The sequence below is a fragment of the Lichenostomus cassidix genome, chromosome 5 (assembly GCF_008360975.1).
Source record: "Lichenostomus cassidix isolate B80296 chromosome 5, HeHo_3.0, whole genome shotgun sequence".
Taxonomy (NCBI): Eukaryota; Metazoa; Chordata; class Aves; order Passeriformes; family Meliphagidae; genus Lichenostomus; species Lichenostomus cassidix.
Window position 1 is genome coordinate 39,323,444 of NC_139486.1, and position 23,693 is coordinate 39,347,136.

The window sequence follows — 23,693 nt, forward strand, 5'->3', positions numbered from 1 at the left end:
GTTCCGCGCACCCTCCTCTCCCGCGGCGCTGCCGCCGCCCCGACTGCGGTCCCCGCCGCCCGCGGCCGTGCCGAATCTGCCGGCGGGGCGGGGAGCCGCGGCGGGTCACGTGCCGCCCCCGGCCTGCTGAGTGATGGCGGCGCCGCCATGGCGGGGCGGGGCGGGGGCGGTGCCCGGAGCCCGGCGCTGCAGGCAGACGGAGCGCTCTCCGGAGAAACCCTTTATTACAGTCAGTGCCCGTACACAGCAGCGAGGGGAGGGGAGGGGAGCGGAGCGGGGCCGAGCGGAGCTCGAGCCGGCCCCGCGTAGGGGAGGCCGAGGACGCCCCGCCAGGCACAGCCCGAGGGGGCCCGGGAGCGGCTCCGTCACCGGCTCCGTCAGTGGCTCCGTCAGTCCCGGCCGAGCCCCGCGGGCGGTCAGACGTAGCCGGGCTTCACCGACAAGCGGCGGCAATTGGGGCAGCCGCGGGTCCCGTTGGTCTGCAGGCACCTGCAACGGGAGGAGGTCGGGTCGGGGGGGCTCTCCGCGGCCGGAGGCTCCCCCAGGGCCGCGCACGGCTGCTGTACACCACAGAGCTGGTCCCCCGGGCCCTCCCGCCACGGGCAGAGACTGCCTCTCTCTCCCGTTCCTTCCAGGGAGCCACTTCGCAGATTCCTCTGCAAAAGTGTATTCCTGTACTGCCGGAGACAAGTCCACAGAGCTCATCGGGCATCTCTCCCTGCCCAGTAGTTTGATACTAATTCTGGTGTCAGTGTGAGACTTCGTTTTTAAATTCTTAATTTTCAGAACAGTGTGTTTTGTAATGCTCGTGTTTCTTCTACAATAAAATGATGGTACAGCTAACTTCTTTCGTGGCAGTAGCATGATACCAGGCTGAACAACTTGTTTACCTCTGTGTGCCACTAGCCAAGACAGAAGGAGAGGGGGGACTCAGGAAAAATCCAAACTACCCCTGGGAGTGAAGAACTGATTCCCCAAGAGGAGTCAAATAAGAACCTGTGAACTGGACTGACCACCTACAAAGTGAGGACATTGTGGTGGTGTGATGGATATGATGGGTAAATCTCACCCTCCAGGACTGTGAGACTCCTAGCACTGCAATGGGATCCTGAAAGGCAGGATCAAGACAAAGGTAAGCCAAGGTAAGCAGGTAATCAAGACAAAGACCTGGGGAGCAGCATGCAGAGGACTACTCTGGGCATAAGCAGCCCTTTCCTATGACTAATGTAATGACAATAATATTTAGTACTTCCAGCTAATTACTTCAAGTGGAAGAAGTGGGAGCAAGGTAGTGCCTGGAGCTGGTTGTTCTTCTCTCCAATGGACTCTCCACACATGCCACAGTACAGCTCCATCTCCTCCACACATTCATGGAACTTCACTACATGGTCACGCAATTCTCGCTGCTGCTCCTTTGTGCGATAGATCCTTTCACACAGGCAGTGGAGCTTCAGCAGGCCAAGCTGCACGTGAAGGACAGAAACATAACAAAAGTGAACAACGGGGTGAAGACAAACATGTTTTGTACCCCATGTTTGCTGCTTTCCGTTCCCCTTTGCCTATCCCATTGTGACTCCTCACTCACTTTTCAGACTTGCACACTGATGATTACCTGTGCAACTGCCCACAACCAAACAGTTAATGACAAAGCAAATCCCAAGAATTCACTGATTAATAGGAATGCTAATGAGCAACAAGAAGTCTGGATACTTTGGTGTTTGACTTCTTACATTGCCTGACTCAAGACAATGAACAGTGCTGAAAAGAAGCTATAGGATCCTACCTTGTTCCCTAGTCCCTCTGCCAGCTCCTGGGCCTTTTCAATGCTTTCCAGAGCCTATGAAAGGAGAGCACTTGTCATTAGTTCTCAGTCAAATATATAAAAAATGGGCTTGTATGGATGTCCTATGAGAATTATTAAAAGAAAGAGGTAAAGAGGTACAGAGTAAAATTTGGATAAACAAGCATCACTGCAACTCTGGAGAATCAAGAAAGCTTTCTGCCAGATTTTTCTCCCCTCCCAAAGTTTATCCATGAGAAAAGGTTGGTTTCTGAAAGACCACAACGAATCCAAGAGCTACATTTCTGTTCCAGACACACAGAATCAATGTTGGCAGAGGCTGGTGTTTCCAAGCAGAGAGAATAGAGACTTATTTAAACTCAGTCACACATGCTCGGTGGGGCTGGGATGGAGCATAAGCAAAGCAAGCCTTGTCCCCATCCTACCTTGCAGGCTCAGTAGCTGTTGGGCAGCTCCCATGTCACTTGTACAAGAGGCAAGGAAAGGGATCCTTGCAGCACTAGTACCCCCACACATCCATTTTTCCTCTGCTGTTCATATATCCACCTTGCCTTACTTACACATGGTGTGATGTAGGAGTGTTCTGCTATCTGTTTTTTAAATCTGAAGGAAATATTTAGCATAGCATCTGTCATACCAAATGAGTCCCTACTTTCCCCTAGATGTCACAGTGTTCCTTGCTGTTCTGATAATTAGTCTCTCTTTTCCAGAACTATTGAGATCTGCTTCATATTTGTCTAAGGGGAAGAAGAGTTCTCCCTTGTGATGCAGTAGTTTTCAGGAGGAACATTATAAAATTTCTACCCTATAATTTGGCATTACTGCTATTGTGGGAGGAGAGGACCAGATGAAATGCAAAGATGCACTGTGAATGCAGAGGGGATGGTGTTAGACCCGTGGTGGCAGCAACAGCCTAGGATAAGGAAATGGTAGAAGAGGGATGCAGGAACTGAAGGCCAGCACGGAGAGCATAACTATGAACTGTGCTTAGGAAGACTGAGTGTGTATTGGAAATCCCTGAAATTAATGACTGTGACTAAGAATCAAAGTGTAGCATGTGGGGTAGGGGAAGAGATGCTGACAAATCCAGGGGACAGTTTGTCTTGAACAGGAATATGAGCCTGCACAAGAATGAGGGCAAACAAGCTGTGAGCTGCCTGGGAGGATCTGCAATAGCATTGACTACATGCAAATGAAATGGACTAACTGGCCAAAGAGACCGGGAATACAGAGGAAGCTAGGACAAAACCAGGGAATCTGCAAGTGGAAAGTTCACAAATTGCTTTATTAGGTAACTGATATAGGGATGAGTAGCATGGAAAATGGAAACTGGGACTGGCAAGTTGAAGAACAGGCTTGGGTGAGTATTCAGGGCTGTGATGTCTAAGGAGGTCACCTTTGGTCAAGAGACATAAGGTCCCTGACCCAGCAGGGCAGACTTCCTTCTAATGCCTGGAACAGAATACAACATTCCTTCATCTTTTTCTTCTGTAGGTTTTGGCAAGATTAGGATTCTGTGCAAAACCCTCACCATGTTCCCACAAGTGAGAGATGCTTGTGATGCCAGAGGGTGACAGTGGCTGGAGATAGAATCAGTGAATGTAAGAGTTTGATGAATGCTCTGGATAGTCTCTCCTGCAGAGGCCTCCATGCTGTGTCCTGTACCGTTCTTTTGACACTGAGCAAACTTTTCAAGCCCACAGTTGCTTCTTCCATTGTTACCAAACATAGTATTTACTTACGGAGATTGTACAGTGTGTCTCACCCAACTGATTCCCTGATGGAGGTACTCAGATGCTGACAGCACCCTGAACTTGTCTATTCTGATATAGACTGGACATCCTGATATCTGGGATGCTTCAATTGAGGTAAAGTTCTTGGTATCTCAATATGAGTGATAAGGGTGAATCTTCATCATATTTAGATGCAACCAGCATCTTGATGTGGCCCTGTGCAAGTATTCCAGGTAGTTCAGTGCTAGTTCAGGGCTAACATTTGAGCATTTCATTCTGTGGCTGAGTAATGTTCCTGCAGTGCAATGTGCTGCATCTAGTGCAATGTGGACTTTAACATATATACACTGCCTAAGCATTTTCAAAGTAAGTAACTTCACCCCCTTGTTCTATATTGACTGGTTGTCTTTCCCCAAATAACTTTCTCCCCAAATAACTTGCTCTCATTTCTCTGTTTCACATCAGAGTTCATAGACTTTCAAAATTTCTCCAGAAATTTTATGCCACATTTGCCTGCAAAGCACATGGTGGAGCTGTAGAGCTGTCTAAACATCATTAGCACATCAGTGAGCTTAGTCATATAACTAAAAAGTAGGCAGGGGAATCTATTTCAGAGCATATGGCTTCCTTCCTCCAGTGCTGGTTTCTCAGTGTAGAGCTTAAAAGTCATCGGGATTGACTAATGAGGCAATTCTGTAACTTAGCAGTCTGACTCAGAATGGATGCTCCTACTATGAGTGACAAATTCCTGGCTGAGAGAGACCATTCAGAGAAATAAAACTGTGCAAGCAACAGACCCTGTTGGTAGAACCAAGGGGGTACAGGTCTCTTCTGAACTGTACCCTCATCAAAGTGCAGTACAGGACTGTGCTCTAGTCTTGTCTAACAAACTTCAATAGAAACAAGTTTGTAACTGACCTTGTCCAGCTCCTTTTGAATCATCCAGCACTTAGTCACTCCTAGCAGCACCTGGACCAGGCCCAGGCGGTTTCCAATCTCTGTCATGATGCTCATGGAAGAATCATACCGAGGAAAGGCTGTCTGCAGAAGCAGGGAGGAAAACACATGTTTTGCTGTGATTTGCTTTTCATGCCCTCTTGCTATTCCCTCCATCCTTCCTGACAAGAAAAAGCTGTACCTGCACGTCTCTGCGACTGCGGTGGATATCTGCAAAGCAGAGCAGACACAGTGCTTGCAGCGGCCGGTCACCATGCTGCAGGGCAATCTTCATGGACTCCTGAAAGAAATCACCTCTGGTCAGTAGAAGAGCTTGTTCCTGGTTCAAAACAGCAAGGCTGGAACTCTGCACTCTGCCCACTGAAAGATCAGCTCCAAAGAATGGGCACCATCTTCTAAGGCACGGAGAGTCTTTTTCACATGTTCCTAACCAAGGGCAATTCGTAGACCCAAATTTTGAAGCCCCTGGGCTACAGAAAGCACAGCTCTAAGATTGGAAGGCAGCAGGAAGATCCAGAGTCAAGTGTGAATGCCATGGTATCTCTCTTGCTCCCAGTCCCGTGGCAAGATCCCCAGCAGAGCCCCTGCCAGCCCCATGGCTGCCCACACGCTGTACCTCACAGCAATCCATGGCGTCTGCCAGGCGCCCCAGCTTCCGATAGGCCACGGCCATGTGGTACTGGCTCATGGCGCGGTACTTCAGGCTCCAGCCCTTCCCGTAATCATTCACCAGCTCGGCGGCTTTACAAGGGAAGAACAAGGCTTTCTCATAGTCCTGTAAGGCAGACAAGCACACAGACAGCAGTCACAGCAAAAATAAAGCAGAAAAGAAAGAAGAAAAAAGCCCAACTGCTTTTTATTTACTAACACTGCAACAGCTACCAGGTTTCTGTACATCTTTAAACTTGTGCTGCTCCTCTTCCACATGCTGGATTTCAGTGGGCATCAAACTGTGAAAGGTGGAATTGCCATATACTGAAGTCATATTATTCTCTGGGTTCAGGACACTGGGGCAATGACCCAGCAAATGAATTTTATGTAGTATACCATTAACTTCATTCTGCAGCAGTCATTTACCCTCCTTTATAACCAAAGGCTGAAAACTTTCTCTGCTCTTACATCATCTCTGCTTGCAACATGTCCATGAAGCCTTCATTTTTTCCATAAGGTGAATTTGGATCTCTAAGAACCTCATTATCCGTCATTGCAGGAAATAGGAACTAAGAATCATGGCCTCCTCAAACTCACAATAAGTAATAACACGTTTTCATTTTTAAGCATTTTTTTTTGCATTTAGAGCATGTTAGAAATCTTATTTTACAACAATTATGTAAAACTTATCTAAATATCTAAAACTATTCTCAAGTAAGTTATATGAGACTGCAGAAGTGAAAAAGTCCTCACACTTTTTAAATTCTCCATAATTCATAAAGGAAACCACAAGTTCTTATACTTCCTTTCTCCCTTCTTATTTCACAGCTGAAAAATATCCAGCACAATGCTATTTTCTTTATTTTTGGTATAATGAGGGAAATTTACTGAAACACTCACCACACTTCAGTTGGCGAGTTTTCTATTAGTGACAAAACCACGACTTTGTGAGAAAAACCTATTTGTTGCTGTTTGTACTAGAAGTTAGAACTGGCAAATCACCCCCCATGCTCAGTCCCTGCCTTGTTTTACCTACAGCTGCTTCCTGGCAGCTCTTTGCCCACAACAGTGGTAGAAATAGAGAATCCATGAGTTTTGGCTGCCAGCCCTGTGTCTCTGATGTGATCTTCTTTGAAGCTAAGTTTGATCTTTTCAACACACATATTCACAGCTGCTTCTGCTGTGCTGTATAAACATGACACTAATCCTCCCATCCTTACTGTGGAGGAGACTTCTCCATTCGGATTTTACAAAGGGATTTTAGCTTACAATGCTCTCTCAGTACTTTACTTCCGATAGGAAAGACATAGGCTGAAATTTATGTGATTTCCAATGCTTTCCTGAATCTGTGCGACAATCACCCTTCTGTCCCTTAGGTTACTGTACCTTAATCTGGGTGTAGAAGTTCCCGAGGCTGCAGCAGACTCGACATTCCAGCATCTTGTCATCGTTGTTGTGTGCATAGCGTAAAGCTTTCTCAAAGCACTCCAAAGCCTTCTGGAAAATGCTGAGGCCCAGGAAGGCATTGCCCATGCTGAGGCTCACCTGGCCATTCAGCTGCAGGCTCACAGTGGTGCCCTGCATGTTCAGGCATGTCTTACAGTAAGAGATTGTTTTCTGGAATTCACAGAGTTTCTCATTGCTTCGAGCCAGGTTTAGGTAGCTCTCTGTAAGGTAATCTGGGTCTTCCAGCTCTCGTGCTGTGTCAATTTGTACCACTGCAAACTTTAAGTAGAGAAGACAGTGTTTACAAAAGTGTGTAGTTTACTTAAATACAGTTCAAGCACCCACAGAGTAGCGCCCTGTACTGGAGAAGAGGCTCATCTCTGAGCAGGGCAGACAAGGCCATCAGCCCATGGAGAAGCATTGTATGCACTGAGCAGTTATCTGGTGGTTTATAAGGCCTATGAGCACTCCAAAGAAACCTCTCCTTCTCTCCACACACTTTCTGGGCAGGGAAAGTGAACTAGGCTGGCAGTTACAGGAAAAAAAGCTGTTAAATGGCCCTAAAGAAGCTGGTGAAGCAGGAAGCATCTGACACAATGCAGTTCAGTTTTCATTCACTCAGTTTAATGTATCCCACTTTCTCTGGAATTCCTAAGCTATTAAAGTACTCTAATTATAAAAGAAAGGAAGCAATTACTTTCTTTAATTAATTTTTTATTTATAAGTTGCAGTCCTGATCTTGACACTTTTTGTTCTATAACCTTCGGGATTTGTTGCATACTGTTCTCTTAAATGAAGTCTCTTTCAGGCTGCAAACAAATTAATGTTCAGGTATATTAAGCTCACTCCTCTGCCTTTTTTTTCCCCCCACTGAAGTCTTCAGTATTTCCTTCAGGTGGCTACATCTTACCTTTTCTTCTTTCTTTCCCAAGAAGAAAGTTGCTGTTTGTTGTTTTTGCCACCACGTAATTTCACACCACTTAACAGAATTGTTTGTCTTCAAATGTTTTCCAAGTGTATTAATACCTCTCCTTTCTTTTTCATCCTAAGTACTTGGTTTCAATGGAGGGCTTTGACATCTGCACGGGTTCACCAGTAAGTTGTGCTCCTCTCCCTGCTCCAATTCCAAACAGAGCTACCAAAAACTTTTCAATGAGATGTACACACCCCCTTCACGTTTTGTTCTAAATGCTGAATGATAACCAGTCTAGTAAGAGGCAACACAAAACATCAGGAGAAGAATATCAAAGCCTTTTAGTAAGACCCTATTTCAGACTGGGATAGTTTCTTAAGACTATTACAACATCCTCTTGCCTTGTCTTACAGATTCCTGAGTCGCCCTCCCAAATGCTGCCTGCTGCTCTCTGTATACCTCCTGTTACTCCTCAGATCCACACACCACCTTCTTTTTGTTCATTTAATTGAACTGTTTATCCTCATGCACTTGAAATATAACTTCAGCTGCTTTTTACCACCCTTCCATCAAGCCCCATATCCCTTCTTTCTTCTAGTCCTAACAACTGGGAGCTGCTCTGTGGCCTCAACTGTGAGACATCTCCTAGGATGTCTCAACTACCTCACCAGAACAGCATCCTCTTTTCCCTCTTAATCAGACCACTTGCAAACAAATAATTATAATAAAAAAACCCCAATATAAGATCTATATTAGATATGAACCAGAAGATGAACAAGATAACAGACATGTCTCCACAAGATTGATACTTATTCTACAGAATTCAGCTGGAGTTCTCCTTTTATGCTGACATTCACACTGTAATCAGCTTGCAGTGGAAAAAGGTCCTGTTCTCATAGCTTTTCCTGAAGCCTAATAACATGGTGTGCCTGTATGTGGGAAATAATCAAGAAAGGTTCCCATAATTAACTGGGGAACTTAAATAACCCAGGAATCCTGAGGAACCAGACACAGTGAAAAATCATATTCTGTGTATCTGGTGGGCTGAAGTTGTTGGTCAGCACAGGGATTAGAGCAGCCCAGAACATGCACACAATAGCTGGTATTTTCTGTTATACACAAAATATCCCCCCATTTCAGGCTCTGATCTCCAACCACATTCCATGGTGGGTGTGACACAATGGCATGCATTCATCTCCAGTTCACCTTACCTTCAGCATGTCTTTGTATCTGCCCATCTCTGCATGAGCAGTGATGAGACAACCCAAAACCCGAAACCTGCCAGCAGGATCCGCAGACTTCTCCAAAACCCTCATCCAGACTCGCAGCGCCTTTTCGGTCTGATTAGACTGGTAAAGGTGGAGTCCTTTCTCTATCTGTTGCTTTGTCTGGTCCTGACCCATCTCCCATGGATTAAAAAGCCTCATACACTAACCTCTAAGGATAGCAAAAAGGACGTGCTTACAAGAGAACACAACGTAAAATGCCCCACTAGAAGGGGGCAGGTTGTGTGCTCAGAAAGCCCAGAGCCACAAAAGCCCAGCCATGTCAGGGGGCTGGAGCTGTGGTTAGGCAATGACAAGAATTGGTTGCTCAGCACTGAAGGCAGAATTCCAAATCCACTAGGCAAACATCTTGCTTGCTAGGGCTCCATCAGTGCATTCGTCTGTCCAATCCCGTAAACAAAGAGGAAAAGCACAACAGGGAGAGAAAGAGAAAAATCTCAAGCCACAGGAGTGAAACTCAATCTGAGCAGCCAGTGCTGGTCTGCTCTCCATTGGCTGCAGCTGCTCCTGCCAGTCCAGCTCACATGGCTCCCAGGAATTCTAGTCAGGCTCCCCAGCTCCCAAGGTCACAGTGCCAACTGCCCACCCCTGCCCGCCAGTATGCAGCTTATAAATACCCCAGGGAGAGACAATTGGCTGCAGCCTCAGGATGCCTCGTCTGCCTCTTTCCTCTCCCTCTGGCCATCCCCTTTGACAAGCACTGCTGATGGTGGGCTAGCTTGAGAGGGAGCAGATTCAGGTGGAATAGTAGCTTTAGGAAAAATACATGCCTTAAAAAGTCAGAAGTGAACAAGGCAACTTCAGTGTGTACACATGTGCAGGTTTACACTTGATACTTCACTAGGCAAAAAATTCAGCCTCCCTTCTGAGGACTTCAGCTGGCATCATGGACTGTTTTTGTAGACATAGGTCAGTTCTGTCACAGATTTGCTGCAAATATACCGCTGATTTCCTAATTTTAGGGACAAGAAGCTAACCATCCTGAAACTCTTTGTTCTTGACTGAATGTTGCTCCCAGCCATCAGATGCCTGTGGCAGTCCTCCAAAAGTTCCCAACAGAAGTCATCAAAGGCACTGCTTATGTTCTGCATCCAGAACTTGCTGATCTTTTGTAATGAATGAAAATAAAGATACAGAACAACACATTTCTGCACTTTTTGGTTGCATGAGAGAGGTGTTAGCCCCATTAAAAGATAGCTTTATCTCTCCCATGCTCTGTTGAAAAAGTCAGACTGGTTCCTCTAAGAGTCAAGTTTCATACTCTCACCAATGTGCTGCATTTTTAATGGCTGCAGTCTTGGCTGTCTAGAGATTTATTCTGTCCTTCCTGTGAAGATACACCAAACCTGGGGGCGTGGAGGAGGTGGGTGGAGAACATTACAGGGATATCTAACGTCTTTCAGATGCAGAAGTTCCAAGAACCAGGTTTGTGTTCCTTTTACTGGGTTAAGAGAAGCAATCACAATTTGAAATGTTAACAGACCTGCCTGCAAAAGCAGGCACGTCTCCAGCTACCTCCCTGCTTCTAGGTGAATGTGGTGGCAGTTCTTCCCCAAGCAAAGGTAAATACCTACAGAATCACCCCAAAGGGTACCAATCAGACCATGCTGGTTTGTGTCAACAAAAACCCAAGGGAGCCTTCCTGAGGTAATCTTTCAGAAAAGCAGGGGAAAAAAAAAAGGAATGACTTTCTACCCAGACTTTACATCATAGCAGTCATGATCTTAAGAGATTGCATCTGTACCTTTATCCAAAATTACCTCAGAAAACTATTAAAAAGAAATGCATTTTAAATTGTAGAAGAGTTTTGCTACAATAACACTGATTCTATTTTGGGAGCTCATATACATGATGATATTTGCATTATATAATTTAGCTTTGTTTTTCAGAGACGTAAAGTGCTAGATGATGTTTCAGCATAGACTATGTGGACTTTCAAACTCTGGAAGTAGAAACTTTATAGATTTTAGAACTTCCATAAAAGTCTGATTCTGAATTAAAAAAAATCTCTTCTCCTTGCAGTAATTATTGTATGTTTCTCTGGATGTAGGTGGTGGGATGGAAAAAGGATGCACAAGATCAACCCCCATGGAAAGCATTGATGATGGTGAGGCCATTCAGATTTCTGGACTTGGAGAAGGTAAGAGGCCTGGAAAGCAGCCACTGGAGCCTGCTACATAACAGAATCCAGCCAGGACTCAAGAATAGGCATAACAAAAATTGTATCATTCTTGGTAGATCAGACTATTTTGCAAAATTAACGTTTCACAAGTGACCTGCCTGTAACTCAAACTCATCCTGAGATTCTTTTGGACCACTTCAGCAAAGCACTGCTCCCTTCCCAATGCAGCATAGCCAAAATGAAAAGAGGGTGCCTTGCAGCCTGACAAAACCCATCTACCAGGAAATTATCTGCCCTGCATTTTGTTAACCTCACTTTACCTCCTTGCTTTTAGGTTCTATGAAACAGTGTTTCGTTTCTTAGGAATCAACTCACAGCTCACTGTTGAGATAAAAACTTATCCAAGTAAAATAAGGACTAAATCCATCAAGTTCATTTTCAAAAAACGCGGAATATGCTCGGATATGGAACATAACACTCAGAGCCCAGTTGCAGCTGCCTAAATAAGGAGGCATAAAAGATCAACACTGACTGCCTGTGCTACTCCAAAAAATGCAATGGCCTCAGTCTGTGGCTCAAGACAGCTCTAATTCATATAAGATTCAGGTACAGCTTTTACAGTAAACGATCCACAGTTTCTTCTCAGGAAGTGCAAATAAATGAATGCAAATAAATGAATGGTGCTTGGCAACATCAAATTAGGGAATCTTACCTGTCATGCAGCAGAGCTATACATGCCGTGTGGCTCACCATGCACTCACTTCTTCAGTGACCACACTGACCTGCTTGTCCTCCTCCCCACTGTTTTTCATAGTGTCCCCAATGACTCCTGGCCGTATGAAAACAGCGGAACATGGCTGGTGAAGTCAGGAAGACTGGAGTCAAAACAAGTAGTGAAAGGGGGAGGTGGATGTGAGAGGAAAAAGGTTTCTCCTAAAACATTCAGCATCAGGATTTCATCTACAACTTTGTGTATTTTCTATCGATGATAAATATAACAACTCATGAGAAAACGCTGATTATTTTCAGAGATTGATACATCGGCTCTTAGGTGTAGTTTGATTGTGTACTGATTGGTGGTGGCCTTTTAAATTCAAGAAGAAGCCTTCAAAAAATAAAAAAGCCACCTACCCAAGAGGGATCTGGTGTCAGTTCTGTAAGATGTAGCTGACAAAGCTTTTGACTGTGTAAGACAAAGGTGAGTGAACTTTCTGCAGAAGCTAGAATCTTCCATTCTACCTAAACAAACCCTTTTTCTGATTCAATTGTTTCTCTCATCCTTCGCCTCAAGTTGTATTTGAACTGAAATCCTGAGCCTCTCTTCTCAACAGCTGCAAATTAACTGCAGGAATCCCAGCACAGTCTGTAACAGGTGGCTCAGAACCTCGCACTGCAATTGGTGCTCTCAGGGCAAGGAATGCAGCACTGAATCCTGATGCTTACAAGTGCTCTCAGATTTACAATCATGTAGGAAGTGGTGGGGTGAAACAAATTATGCCAGATAACACAGGAAAAGGACATGGAGGAGAAACATAGCTGCCCTAAAAATGCTTGCAGTCTCCAAGATACAAGACAGCAGAAGGAAGGAATAACATCAGGGAATTCAGAAATGCGGCAAAATCATAGCTGTTGTGGTGCTTTCCTTCTGAGAGGCAATATTAATGTCAAACTTGTGGCAAGTTTCAAAATGAATTATGCTTTGGCTACAGCAAATACTTTGTATTAATTTGAAACGAAATGTGTTGTAAAGATATCTTTGTTCTAAGAGCAAAGCAGGTAGGCTTTGCTTATCACCAGTAAGTAATCCAAATCCATTTGGGGTTTTCCTGTGTCGTACTTCCAGGACCAGGAGCACTGGGGGCTGCAGACACCTTGATGCTGCAGAACCAGGATAGATTGGCTGTGCTCCTGGAAAGGGAGGGAGGTGGTGGCAAGTAGGGGGTTTATGAGAGCAGTATCAGCTGGTGCCTCTAATCCCACACAGCACCATGCACTCGTGTTGCTCTTGCAGAGATGAGGGCTGCTGCTATGCCCAAGGTGTTGAGCCCTTGAAACACCACAAAGCACCAGTGCATGGACAAGCAAGTGGCTACATGGCAGCAGTTCTGTGAGGCTGCATATGCCTACACCTCACTGGCAAGTGTTGCATATGTTTGCGTTACCCAAGATCCTCAGCTTTTCTGTATCTAATGGGAACTTCACTGTCAAATGATACAAAATGGAGGTATATCACCCAGAAAACCTTTTCCATATCTATGAGCTACTCAAAGTAGCTCATCTACACGGAAGTAAAAAGACAGGGCTATACTGTACATCCAGAACAAGAGGTGTTGGGCCATGAAAATTTTTGTGGCTCACAGCTAAGAAACTGGAAAAGAGTTCTCTCATCTCTCTCTTCATCCTCTCACACCTGAACCCAAAACGATCAAATTTAAGACACAAATACAACACACAAGGACTCTTCTCAAACAGTTTAATAGCAAATAAACAAAGGAAGGTACCACACTTGGCATATACAAAATGACTTGTTGTCGGTGTGTCTGTGCAATTAAAACAGCTTTAAGTTGCCCTTTGGGACAAAAAGAAAAAAAAAAAACACACGCACAAAAGGAAGAAAATTCCTTTAACACATACTCGCTTGTTCCAAACTTGTAACAAATCTTTTCATTTTTAAATCCACTACACAAACTCTGTGATCAGATCAGAAAAGCAACACGCGCTCCTCTGCTTTTTAAACCATTAAAGTAAAATCTGTAATTCTCTACAGAGTACAACACAATTTCACACAAAAAGACATTTTGTTTTGCAAATCAAAACAAGAAAAAAGGAACAGCTCAAACAAGGTAAAGAAAAGCATTTCTACGACTGAACCACGACTTCGAGTTGATTAAATCCCATTAACTGCAGAACAGACTCTACATTTGGTCATAGTGGCAATTTGTTTTCTTGTCACATTGTGAATCACTTTACATTGTTTTCTAGTAGAAAAGGCAAAAAACTGTACAAAACCCCTAGTGTTAAATACAATGTTTGTACCAATAAAAAAGCCCACAGGTTTGTCTCCAAAATGTAAATTTTCTTTTTAAATTATTCACAAAAAGCAGCCAAAAATCAGAAAGGCAGCTGCTGCTCCACTGTCTCAAATCCATTAAAACCACCACAGAACAATTAAAACAACCAAAGGAAGAAAAGGAAAGAAGAAAGGAAAGAAACACCCAACATTTGGCATTTTGGTTTTCTTCAGATATTTTTCCACAGGTTTCCCCAAAGTTCCTTACGGAACCAAATGCACATGTACAGAAATGTACTGGCAGTTCCTCCATACACTGCAGGGTATCAGTGCCCCTCGGCACACAGCCCTGTGCATTCAGACTGTGGGACTAACAGCAGCCAGTCCCCAAACCCTACTTCCCAAATAAACCAGTCTCTACCCTTTTTTCATTCAGCCTCACGATTCACTCCCAGGTACATGTACCATATTCAAATTGTTCTGTTTGTAAGCAGATTAAGGACTGTCTATACAAGTCTGGTCAATACCTATTGAGAATACAGTATCCTCAACCAACTCAGGAGTAGGATAGAAAACAATCTTTGCATCTTTACATTATCCTGAACACTGGATGAAATTAAGATTTCTATCCAATCTACTTGTTTCCTCAGCAAAAACCCTTCTCCTGGAATTCCATTTCACATTATTTCAACTCGTAAAGATACCTACACTAGCTTGCTGCTGCTTCTGACTGAAACTTCATCACAGAACACACTCTTCAGATGCCTTCATCTAGAAGCTACTTCCCAGTTTCTACCTGTGCAGATGGTATGTAGGGCAGGGGAAGCCTGCTCCCCAGAGAGCAGTAACCTGTTCTAGTTCATCCTGCAAGCCAGGAAAACTGCTCAGCTCATTACCCAATTAAAAACTAAACAAAAACTAAAAAATCTCCGCAGAGATTCCCCAGCTAAGGCCCTTGAGAAGAGAGCTGGGGATGGTACCCTGTTCAGGTAACAGCTTCAGAGGCTGTTGTATTGTGCTTGTCATTTGGGAAAAGAGCCAGCAGTTGTAGGACCAGTGTTACAAATGCTTTCTCTGGGATATTTAAAACACTTTTTATTTCATGAGCGAACCTAGATCCTTCCAGAATCCTGCCACCAAACTCTGTCTGATGATATTAAATTGGGGCTGGACTTCACAGAAATGTGCCCTGACTTTTACAAAATGCTCAGTGTTTCAAATGAGCCCTAGCTTCAGATGGCCTGGAAACAGAAATACTGTGAGTTTGCCCACCTTTCTGCTCCCAGCTATCCCTGCTTCCAACAAAATTTCCACTACAGGAACAGTGTAACCAAGCACCCTCAGAGCCTCTGACAGCACTGGAGATGGAACACGGTCCAGGTGCTCTGTCAGGCAGACAGTCTAAGTGCACAGGTAGATGCCCTCAGGTGGCTTCTGATCAGATATTTGTCATACCAAAACCACCAATTTAAAGGATACCTTTGAAACCCATTAAATTGCTCAGTTTTTGCACAAACTATAGAAAACAGAGAGGTGAAGGTGATATATACGAGGGTGTGAAGAAAACAGCAGGAAACATGCACAACATTTCTGGGCACTATCTTAGTTTGAAAGATTAAAACAAAAACATCACATTTTGCTGAGGAGATTGTAGTTACAAAAAAAACCAAACATGCCGGAGCTTAACAAAATACAACATCAACTTTGATCAAATTTTCACTGCAGACTGATAATCACACAGGGAAGCAGGGAAAAAGTAAAAATAATAATAATTAAAAAAAAATCAGTAAATGCCAGGGCAAAAATGTAGCTACAATCAGAGGAAAACGTAGTTCAAGTGTTTTCTGTTGATGCCACTTCAAGTCACAAGTTTGAACTCATAAAAATACATGCTGTCTCCTCAAGCACAGAAACCAGATCAGCAAAATGTGACTAGGAAGTCTCCTGAAAGATTAAGTCACACCATATAATTGACTTTTTCTTCGAACTGTGTTTTTAAAACTAAGCACACAGAAAAAACTAAGCCTAGAAAGTGATTGGCTGTATGTTCACAGAAATACAAATACTCCACAAGGTATGCTAGCAAGGCTGCTCTGAAGACAATTACAAAGAATCAGATTCACAAAATCAAGTGGTTATCTTACGAAGGTCTAGAAAAATAGAAATTCTTTTATATTCAAATGCAAGTTTAAATATTCCCCTTCAGCAGTCTTTCTAGCAAAACCAATTTGGCAGCACAAAAAAAAAAAAAAAAAGAAAAAAAAAAAGAAAAAAGAAAAAAAAGAAACAAACATAATAAAAATACACATCAGCATCAAAGGTCAACACAAGGTCAAAGGTGAGAGTTCAAGCATCAGAGAAGCTGAAGAGACAAGGATTTGGACGATGTACTTGAACGCCACATCGACATGCTTTAGGCACAACGATGAACAAACGGCAGGAATCTAGAAAAAAAAACAAACCAGAAAGAGGGAGACCCACTGAGTTACACAGAGCAGTACATCCAAACACAGAGAGAGAGAACAAGAATGGGCACTGTACAATGAGATCTCCTGGGGAAGGGTGTTGACAGGGAAGGGCAGCACATGCCAACAATGGACAAGTAAAAGTCAAAGTACATGAAGGACACCAAGTAAACATCAAACTGCCAGAAACCAAATGGAAACAGAGGCCTGGATTTCCCTCTCAGCACCCAGTCTGTGGAGCATTCCACAGCCTAGTGACACGCTGGTTAGCATGCATTCACCTTGCCCCGTGCCCAGTGTGTCCACTACCTTTGTTTAGAGCAGAGTAAGCTCCCTCCCCAGGAGACCAATTCCAAAAAATATGACTCCAGGGCAAACATTTGCCCACAGAGACTGAGACCATGAGAGACAAGACAGAGGACACAAGGGATTCACAGGTGGTTTGACGGTTGAGACTTTTCTTGCACTCTAACATGGGAAGTTCTTAGGCAGTAGTAGCCCAGCAAATTTATGTTCTTTCCTTTAGCTACAGTCCCTTCTCATTCCCTAGGAGCCCACGTAACTGGGGGTGGGTAATTTGGAAAAGGGAGAAATAAAAAAGGATTATACAAGACAAAAAGCCCACACATCAGAGAAGAATTCCTTAAGACTTGACTGCAAGTTAAGACTTGTCCTAGCTGAGAACTTTTCATACCATTAGACCTGCACAGGGATTTTCCATTCCCAACCTTTCATATAACAGCCCTCAGCTCCCTGACTTTGTGAGGAGGAGATTCTGGGCTCTGAGAAGCTCTACAGTCACTGTTGCCAGTTTGATGAGGAGAAAAAATGTGTTTCCTGAAATTTTCTTGAAGAGTTTATAAAAAGAATAATTCTTACATTAAGTGACATAGATACCTCAGTTCCCTCCTCTCAGCTCGTGAGCTGCAAGGAACATTTTGGGATGAGAGTAGGAGGCAGAGGGGAGAGGAAGCAGTTTGTTTTCTCATTCTGCCTCCCCACACCCCCAACTCCTCTTTAGCTCCTGTTTGTATTCTTAATCTTTAGCACATCTCAAAGCTTCTGGTTAGAGACTAGAACAAAGTGAGATTTGCATATTATCTTACATAATTTGAGAATAGCAAGTGTTGCAATCTAGTTCCAAAGCAACAAGAAACACACTGTCTACTGAACAAGCAACACTCCTCCTATTAAAACTGCAGAGATTAATTTGCTTTTCATGCTTCCCAATACAGGGAAAGGACTTTAGTATAGAGTTTAAACCAACTCCAGCAAACAGAGTACAATGCAACTCTTGCAGTTATTTCTATATTTCTAGAAATACTCTAGATAATTTGCAGATAGGTGCAAAATTTCACTCCTAAACCAGAAAGGCAAATTCATCATGAACTGAGGCATGAGAAACAACCTGAAATCAAGTGACATCTAAGCATGCACCACTGAAATCCTGTGTGATTTTTCTCGGGGTTTTCTGGATAGGGATTTTTCAAATATTTCACTCAGCTATGTTGAGGGGAAAGACTGGCCTATAAGAACAGAACCATGAGATGCTGGACAAGGTCTTAATGACTTGGAGAAAGTTATTCCAGTTTGTCCTTGTTTTATTCTCACAACAGTGATAATTCTGTGTTTTATATTTTGTGGCAGGTATGCTCAGGGATATCAATCCCTGGTTTAAATGTCTTCAACAAGAAGCTTTCAAAGCATTTTATCTGTTCATAGTTGCACCCTTCATTTGCAATTTGCTTTATCCAAGTTGGTTTTAGATGTTTCCAAATAAAATAGGAACAACTTTATTGTGCTTGGTTGTTCTTCCCTAAACCACAGCCATTACCAGTTCAGTTAGCTTCTGCTTGCATGATAGAATTACCATAATATGTGACTTTCAGTATTCAGGTGAAAAGTTTTTTCCTGATAGATGCATTTGACAGTGAGAATTTTTCTAAGCTGGAACTTTTTAATAATGGCAGCTTTGTATTAAAAAAAGCTAAACTACAAAGAGCTATCCTATTTTGGACTGTTGATTATCTAGGGGACTGAAGAAACTATTATTTCATTTACTATAGTATTGACACTAAGCAGTATCGTAAGTAAGTTCATAATTCTTACACCTTATTACAGCAGTAAAATCAAATATCTCCTGAGGGAAAAAAAAATCTATGAAGCAGACAATTTTCACCTTGTAAACTAAAAATATGTTAAGTATTTCCTGGTGGTAAACATAACAAGGAATTCTACTTCATCAGAAGTCCTTCTAACTTTTATTGTAGAAAGTCAGGTTCTTTGGTTTTAAACATACAGCATACTTTGTCCATGTGGCTACTTCTGCCAACTTTCTGCAGCTTACTTGAACTCACCCAACTCTTACCTAACTATCCAAGAAATAAAGTATTTGACACTGATTTGTTCTGCATTTCAATGAGAGCATCATATGAACTAAAAATAAAATTTAGAAGTCCCAAGTCCCCCAAATCCCAGATTTTCCTGCCAATAAGTGAGGAAGAAAACTGGCTTAAGACTGAAAGGCAAGAGCCTACATCCCCACAATCAGCGGCAGCCACCAAACAGACACATAAATGTTGAGTTTATCTGATAAGTTTTGTTATCAGAAAAAAAAAATCTGCCCAAGTCACAAACTTGATACATTTATTAACTTTGGCAACATACACATTGATACACCAAGAAAGGGAAATCTGAAACAAATACACAAAAAGGGCAACATCTTCAGCTGGTGAAAACTGATGCAGCTCTACTGTGTTCAGAGAGCTGAACTGCATTGATTCAAACCATCTGAGGACAAAATTTAACCTGCATAGATTTATTTTCTTTTTGGCAATACTTATAGTTACGCCAGTAAGGCACAAGAGCTAGCCCAAGTTAGGTGTCTTAAGGTGATTATGTCTGGAGGAGTCACTGATCAAACTAAGCCATAGTGTAAACTGGTGAATCTCCTAAAGTTAATACAGGAGTCACACCTATTTGCAACAATGCCAAGCTTGATCTCTAAGTTACAGTATTGAGGACACACTATAGGATGAAGAAGCTAAAATACCTAATTTTGGGCAACTGAAATGACTAGTAAAGAGGCCAGAGCATCAGGTTAAAAGAAAAACAGGACAAAGGTCTTGGATAGTACAGTGGGGTAGGGTGCAAAGAAGGTAAGAGTGACTGTAGAGACCCCAGAGCACAGTGCTCTCCTCCACTGGTTCACAGCATTCATCTTCCTCGTTTAGCAGTTGTTGGGCTGCAAACAGGCCACTGAAAATCAGTAGTTTCAATCATGCACATCATTATGTGTGTAAAACAATCACATTCAGGATTCTACAAAACCCTGGCCTTTTTTTTTCCAGTGAAATAATTTAGGTAATAAATATTCTCCACCCTGGAGCGGTATAAAACTTCTATAAAAATAGAAACAACATTCTTGGTTACAGCAGGTTGCACTTGGAGCAGTTGCTCCCAACTATGTTTTTTTTCTTTTTTTTTTCTTTTTTTGAAAAGTATATAATTTATATATATATAAAAAAAATCCCATTATCACCCTGGAGGCCTTCACACTCCAACACTCTTTTCTCAGAAAACCAGGACACATCTTTCCTATGGTGCAGAATTCAAGTGTACATGGTTCACTTCAGTGTATGTTTACGTTTCTAGAGAGATTCAAATAATTAACACAGAAGGGTACCACATGCCAGCATAACTGGGAAATTTGGCAATCTGGCCTTTGAAACTTTGCCACCACAAAATTATTTAAATAATACTGACAGATTTACCTGCCTGCCATCAATATGGGACAGACTAACATCAACTGTTTGGTTCTCAATCTAAGAATTGGAAAGGGCTCCCCTTGGATGTTACATATCAGGCCTTGTAATTCTGAGGTTTGAGATCCCAGGGGGCCCAGTCCGTGGAAATGCCCAACATTCCCAACAGATCACTGCACACAAGTGGGGATTCCGACCCGAGATCTCAGGCTTGATGGGTTTAGTGCTCCTCCTGCTGGAGCAGAACACAAAGTCCTGACCCACACACATCATTTAGCAGCTGGCTCCCAGACTGCAGTGTTAGCTGGTGCCCTGGGAAACAGCCTCACAACCCAGGAATACAAAGAAAACAAGGAAAAGGAGATATTATGAGGTAAATCGAACTTCTGTTAAAGACACAGAAATTGTAAACTTCCTCTTGTGACAGAGGTGGATTTTGGTGGTTATAAAATGGAACTCTACAGTGATTTCTTGAAACAGTTCAGGCCAGAGTGTCAAAAGTCCTTTAAGCCCCCTAAAACCAGTGAATAACAAAGGCCCTTAGCAATGCACTAGCAATTTCACTAGTGTGCAGAAAAGGTGTGTGTTCAGTTAAGGGGTGTGTTCAATTTTCCTTCAATGCAAAAGGTAACAGCTAGTACCAAAAGGCAGAAAAAGACTGAATGGCTCAATATTCCGGTTCCACAGATCCTAGTTTAGCCTGTTTTGCACTGGTACACACCACCTTAAAGGAAAACTGCAGTATAAAGAAACACCTAATTACTAGACTAAGTCACTGCATGAGTTTTGTTCATTAACAAAATAAAAACCACCCAACAAAACAGGAAGTCATCAGTTCAATAAACAATCAGCACATACATTATGCTTATGAAAAGGAATTCATAGCAATCTGTGCCAAAAAAGGACATTATTCCACAGAAATGGGGAATGTGATCAACTGTTAAGAAGAAAAATTGTCAAAAATTTCTGTAGGTTACCAGGCATCTAAAGTTTCTTGTTTCCAGACCTAGATGTATTCATCCAGACTAAGCTGCCTCTACCTTTCTACAAAACCTTGACAAAGCACATAGGTTAAGTTTTCTTATATATGGAGAAATTCACTGCATCTCATTAATATTCCATTGTAGACAGAGAGTGAAATTTTCTGGGCAGAGACATTATCTAATAATTTTATAAAGTGCTGTGTACATTCCCAGTGCTATATAAACACTAGTTTATATACAGAAAAAAAAAATCACTGCAGTTTTCCTTTGGCTTGTTAATGTGCTCACCCTTTTAGCCCATCTCCTGCTTTAGAGATGATTTATTAAATCCCCACCATGGCATACAGTTAAGGAAATTTCAAAGAATGGATGGGGCATGACAAAGGCTACATGGAGTCGGTTCTTTCTCACCCAGGAGTCTGTTCTCCTTGCCTGTCTTTGTTTTCATCAGCTGTTCTGTGTTATTTCTGCTTTCCCTTCTCCTCTCTACCCCAAGGCGGTGTGGTGTCAGTTTCTGCTGCTCCCTTTAACCTTTTCTCCCCACCCCCAAGGAGCTGGCATTGGTCCTTCTCAACACACACTGGTTACAAACACAGCAAACTTCAAATAAGAGAGAAAAAAAAAAAACAAAACTAAACAAAAAACCTCAGCGATATGGCACCTAAACTCCAAAGTAGAACACTGGAAACAAAAGCACAAACTTGTCCTCCATCCGAAGCAGGATTCTCAGCAGAGGCTGCAGCAGAGTCTTCAAGGGAAGATGTGCCAGATAGAAGGCATGGATCAGCTTCCAGGACTGTAAAAACACAGCCTTAGGGCTTCGAATCACTAAGTGTGCTCCTCTCCAACTTACCAGAAGATCCTTCTCACTCCAGTCCCGGAGGGGAGGGGTGCTCAGTATGGCTTGCTGTCGTTCTTGGAGCGCTTGAGCTGTACTTTCAGCCGCTTCATGCCGATCTGGAAGCCGTTCATTGACTGAATGGCAGCCTGCGCAGAGACAGGATTGTCGTAACTTACAAAACCTGAGGAGAGAAAAACACACAATTACCCCATGCCAAAGCTGACCACAACAACTGCTTCACAACTGGAAATGCAGTCACTTACAACTGGAAATGCAGGCACTCACAAGGTCAGAGAGGCTTGCATGAAGTGCCATTTTCAGGAGCTCACAACTGTTTTAGACTCCTCATAATAACTTCTAAGGGCTCTCAGACTAAGCACTGACATATGGAACTTTGGCCAAAAGATCTACAAAGCTAAGGAAATTAAAAAATCATTTTCTGTCTATCAACAAAATGAGTACTGCTGTTTCTTTTTAAGACCTCATACCTGGGAGAAAACCCAACCTGTAAAATGTTCATCTAAATGCAAAAGCTCATTAAAGATACAAGACTGAAATCACCCTCGTGACATTATGGGAGCAGATTTGTTTGGAGTGAAATAGCTGTCAAGAAGGGTAGCACTGGTACCACTATTATGTTTAGGTTGCTCTTAGATGAGAGGTTGCGTATCATTCCTGGAAAAGATTATCCTGAAAATAAACTGCTCCAGGGTCTTGAAGAAGCCTGTTTTAACTCCACTTGATGTCTGGAGTGAGAATAACTCCCACTCCAGTCAATGGCTACCTGTCCATAATATTCAGCTATAAGATATGTGTTACAGCTTAATGATCAGCACATTTTTGTATTCTCACAGAGCATCAGATTGTCCATATCTTTTGGCTCAAACAGGAAAAAATTCAGGGTATTATGTAGGCACAAAGCTATCAAAACCATAGAGAAAGGCTCACCTCTTCTATTCCATCACAAGAAATCTCCATCTATCAACAGTCATGAGAGATTACAGCACTATAAAAATTCAATAGGGTGCCCACAGTAATTATATATAAAGACATTAATAGAAATAATTCATAATCATAATGTACTAAGTAATATATAGAGCAATGCAAACAATTGTTGAAAAGACAGGAAGAGGTAAGAGGAGGAACTGTCTCAGGATTAACAGTCTATGAACACAAATCATAATCACAGAACATTCTGAGTTGGAAGGGACCCACAAGGATCAACGAATCCAACTCCAAAGTGAGTAGCCCATAACGGGATCAAAACCACAACCTTAAAATAGGGCACTATTAGCACCATGCTCTAACCAACTGAGCCAATCTCAGGGAGAATTATCTAGGGCCAGAACACTATAATGAGGCATAACAGTATGGAATTGTGAAAAGCAAAAAGTCTCACTGAAAATCAGGAAAATTCAGTTTATTGCTGAAAGTGTTTGATTTTTTTTTTAGTAATATAGAGATTCCCTACTTACTTAAAAGCTAGACTAGACAATAAATTGAAAAAGAGATTACTAAAAAAGCCACCTTTTTACAGACAATTGTTTTTAGAATGACGGAATATCCTGAGTTGGAATGGATCCACGAAGATCACTGAAGTCCCTGCACAGGACACACTGAGAATCACGTGTGTCTGAGAGCACTTTCCAATGCCCAATCACCCTCTGGGTGAAGAACCTTTGCCTAATATCCAACCTAAACCTCCTCTGACTCAGCTTCAG

At 42.7% G+C, this 23,693-nt stretch overlaps 2 protein-coding genes across 19 annotated transcripts in view; both read right to left on the bottom strand.

Moving 5' to 3' along the window:
• Positions 1 to 105: 105 nt before the first annotated feature.
• Positions 106 to 9,600, bottom strand: RAPSN (receptor associated protein of the synapse). Of its 4 annotated transcripts, XM_085062577.1 has the most exons (8): positions 8,713 to 9,415; positions 6,529 to 6,867; positions 5,108 to 5,266; positions 4,673 to 4,771; positions 4,453 to 4,575; positions 1,784 to 1,837; positions 1,264 to 1,463; positions 336 to 489 (listed from the first exon to the last, which is right to left on the bottom strand). In XM_085062577.1, the coding sequence occupies exons 1-8, from the start codon at positions 8,926 to 8,928 to the stop codon at positions 417 to 419; spliced, it is 1,263 nt and encodes a 420-aa protein (XP_084918703.1). In that variant the 5' UTR covers positions 8,929 to 9,415; the 3' UTR covers positions 336 to 416. The 4 variants fall into 4 exon arrangements, with proteins under 4 accessions (XP_084918702.1, XP_084918704.1, XP_084918703.1 ...); XM_085062578.1 differs by lacking the exon at positions 1,784 to 1,837 and having other exon boundaries at positions 335 to 489; positions 8,713 to 9,591; XM_085062576.1 differs by lacking the exons at positions 1,264 to 1,463; positions 1,784 to 1,837 and having other exon boundaries at positions 106 to 489; positions 8,713 to 9,600.
• Positions 9,601 to 11,649: 2,049 nt separating this feature from the next.
• The window catches only part of CELF1 (CUGBP Elav-like family member 1), a 61,635-nt gene continuing 49,591 nt past the window's right edge, over positions 11,650 to 23,693 (bottom strand). For 13 of the 15 annotated variants that reach the window (XM_085062570.1, XM_085062573.1, XM_085062568.1 and 10 more), the window contains one exon: positions 13,366 to 22,153. In XM_085062570.1, coding sequence (XP_084918696.1) covers positions 22,026 to 22,153 — 128 coding nt within the window. In that variant the 3' untranslated portion in view covers positions 13,366 to 22,025. Of the gene's footprint in view, positions 11,767 to 13,365; positions 22,154 to 23,693 lie in introns of those variants that run through there. The other 2 variants (XM_085062562.1, XM_085062561.1) reach the window with 2 other exon arrangements.

What these genes read in the sequence shown, in the direction of transcription:
- RAPSN (XM_085062576.1), bottom strand. Translation starts at nt 8,928, where the DNA reads ATGAGGCTTTTTAATCCATGGGAGATGGGTCAGGACCAGACAAAGCAA. An exon ending in GATACAAAGACATGCTGAAG is followed by an intron (nt 6,868 to 8,712) that starts GTAAGGTGAACT and finishes CTCTACTTAAAG; the next exon opens with TTTGCAGTGGTACAAATTGA. An exon ending in GCAGTCGCAGAGACGTGCAG is followed by an intron (nt 4,576 to 4,672) that starts GTACAGCTTTTT and finishes CTGCTTCTGCAG; the next exon opens with ACAGCCTTTCCTCGGTATGA.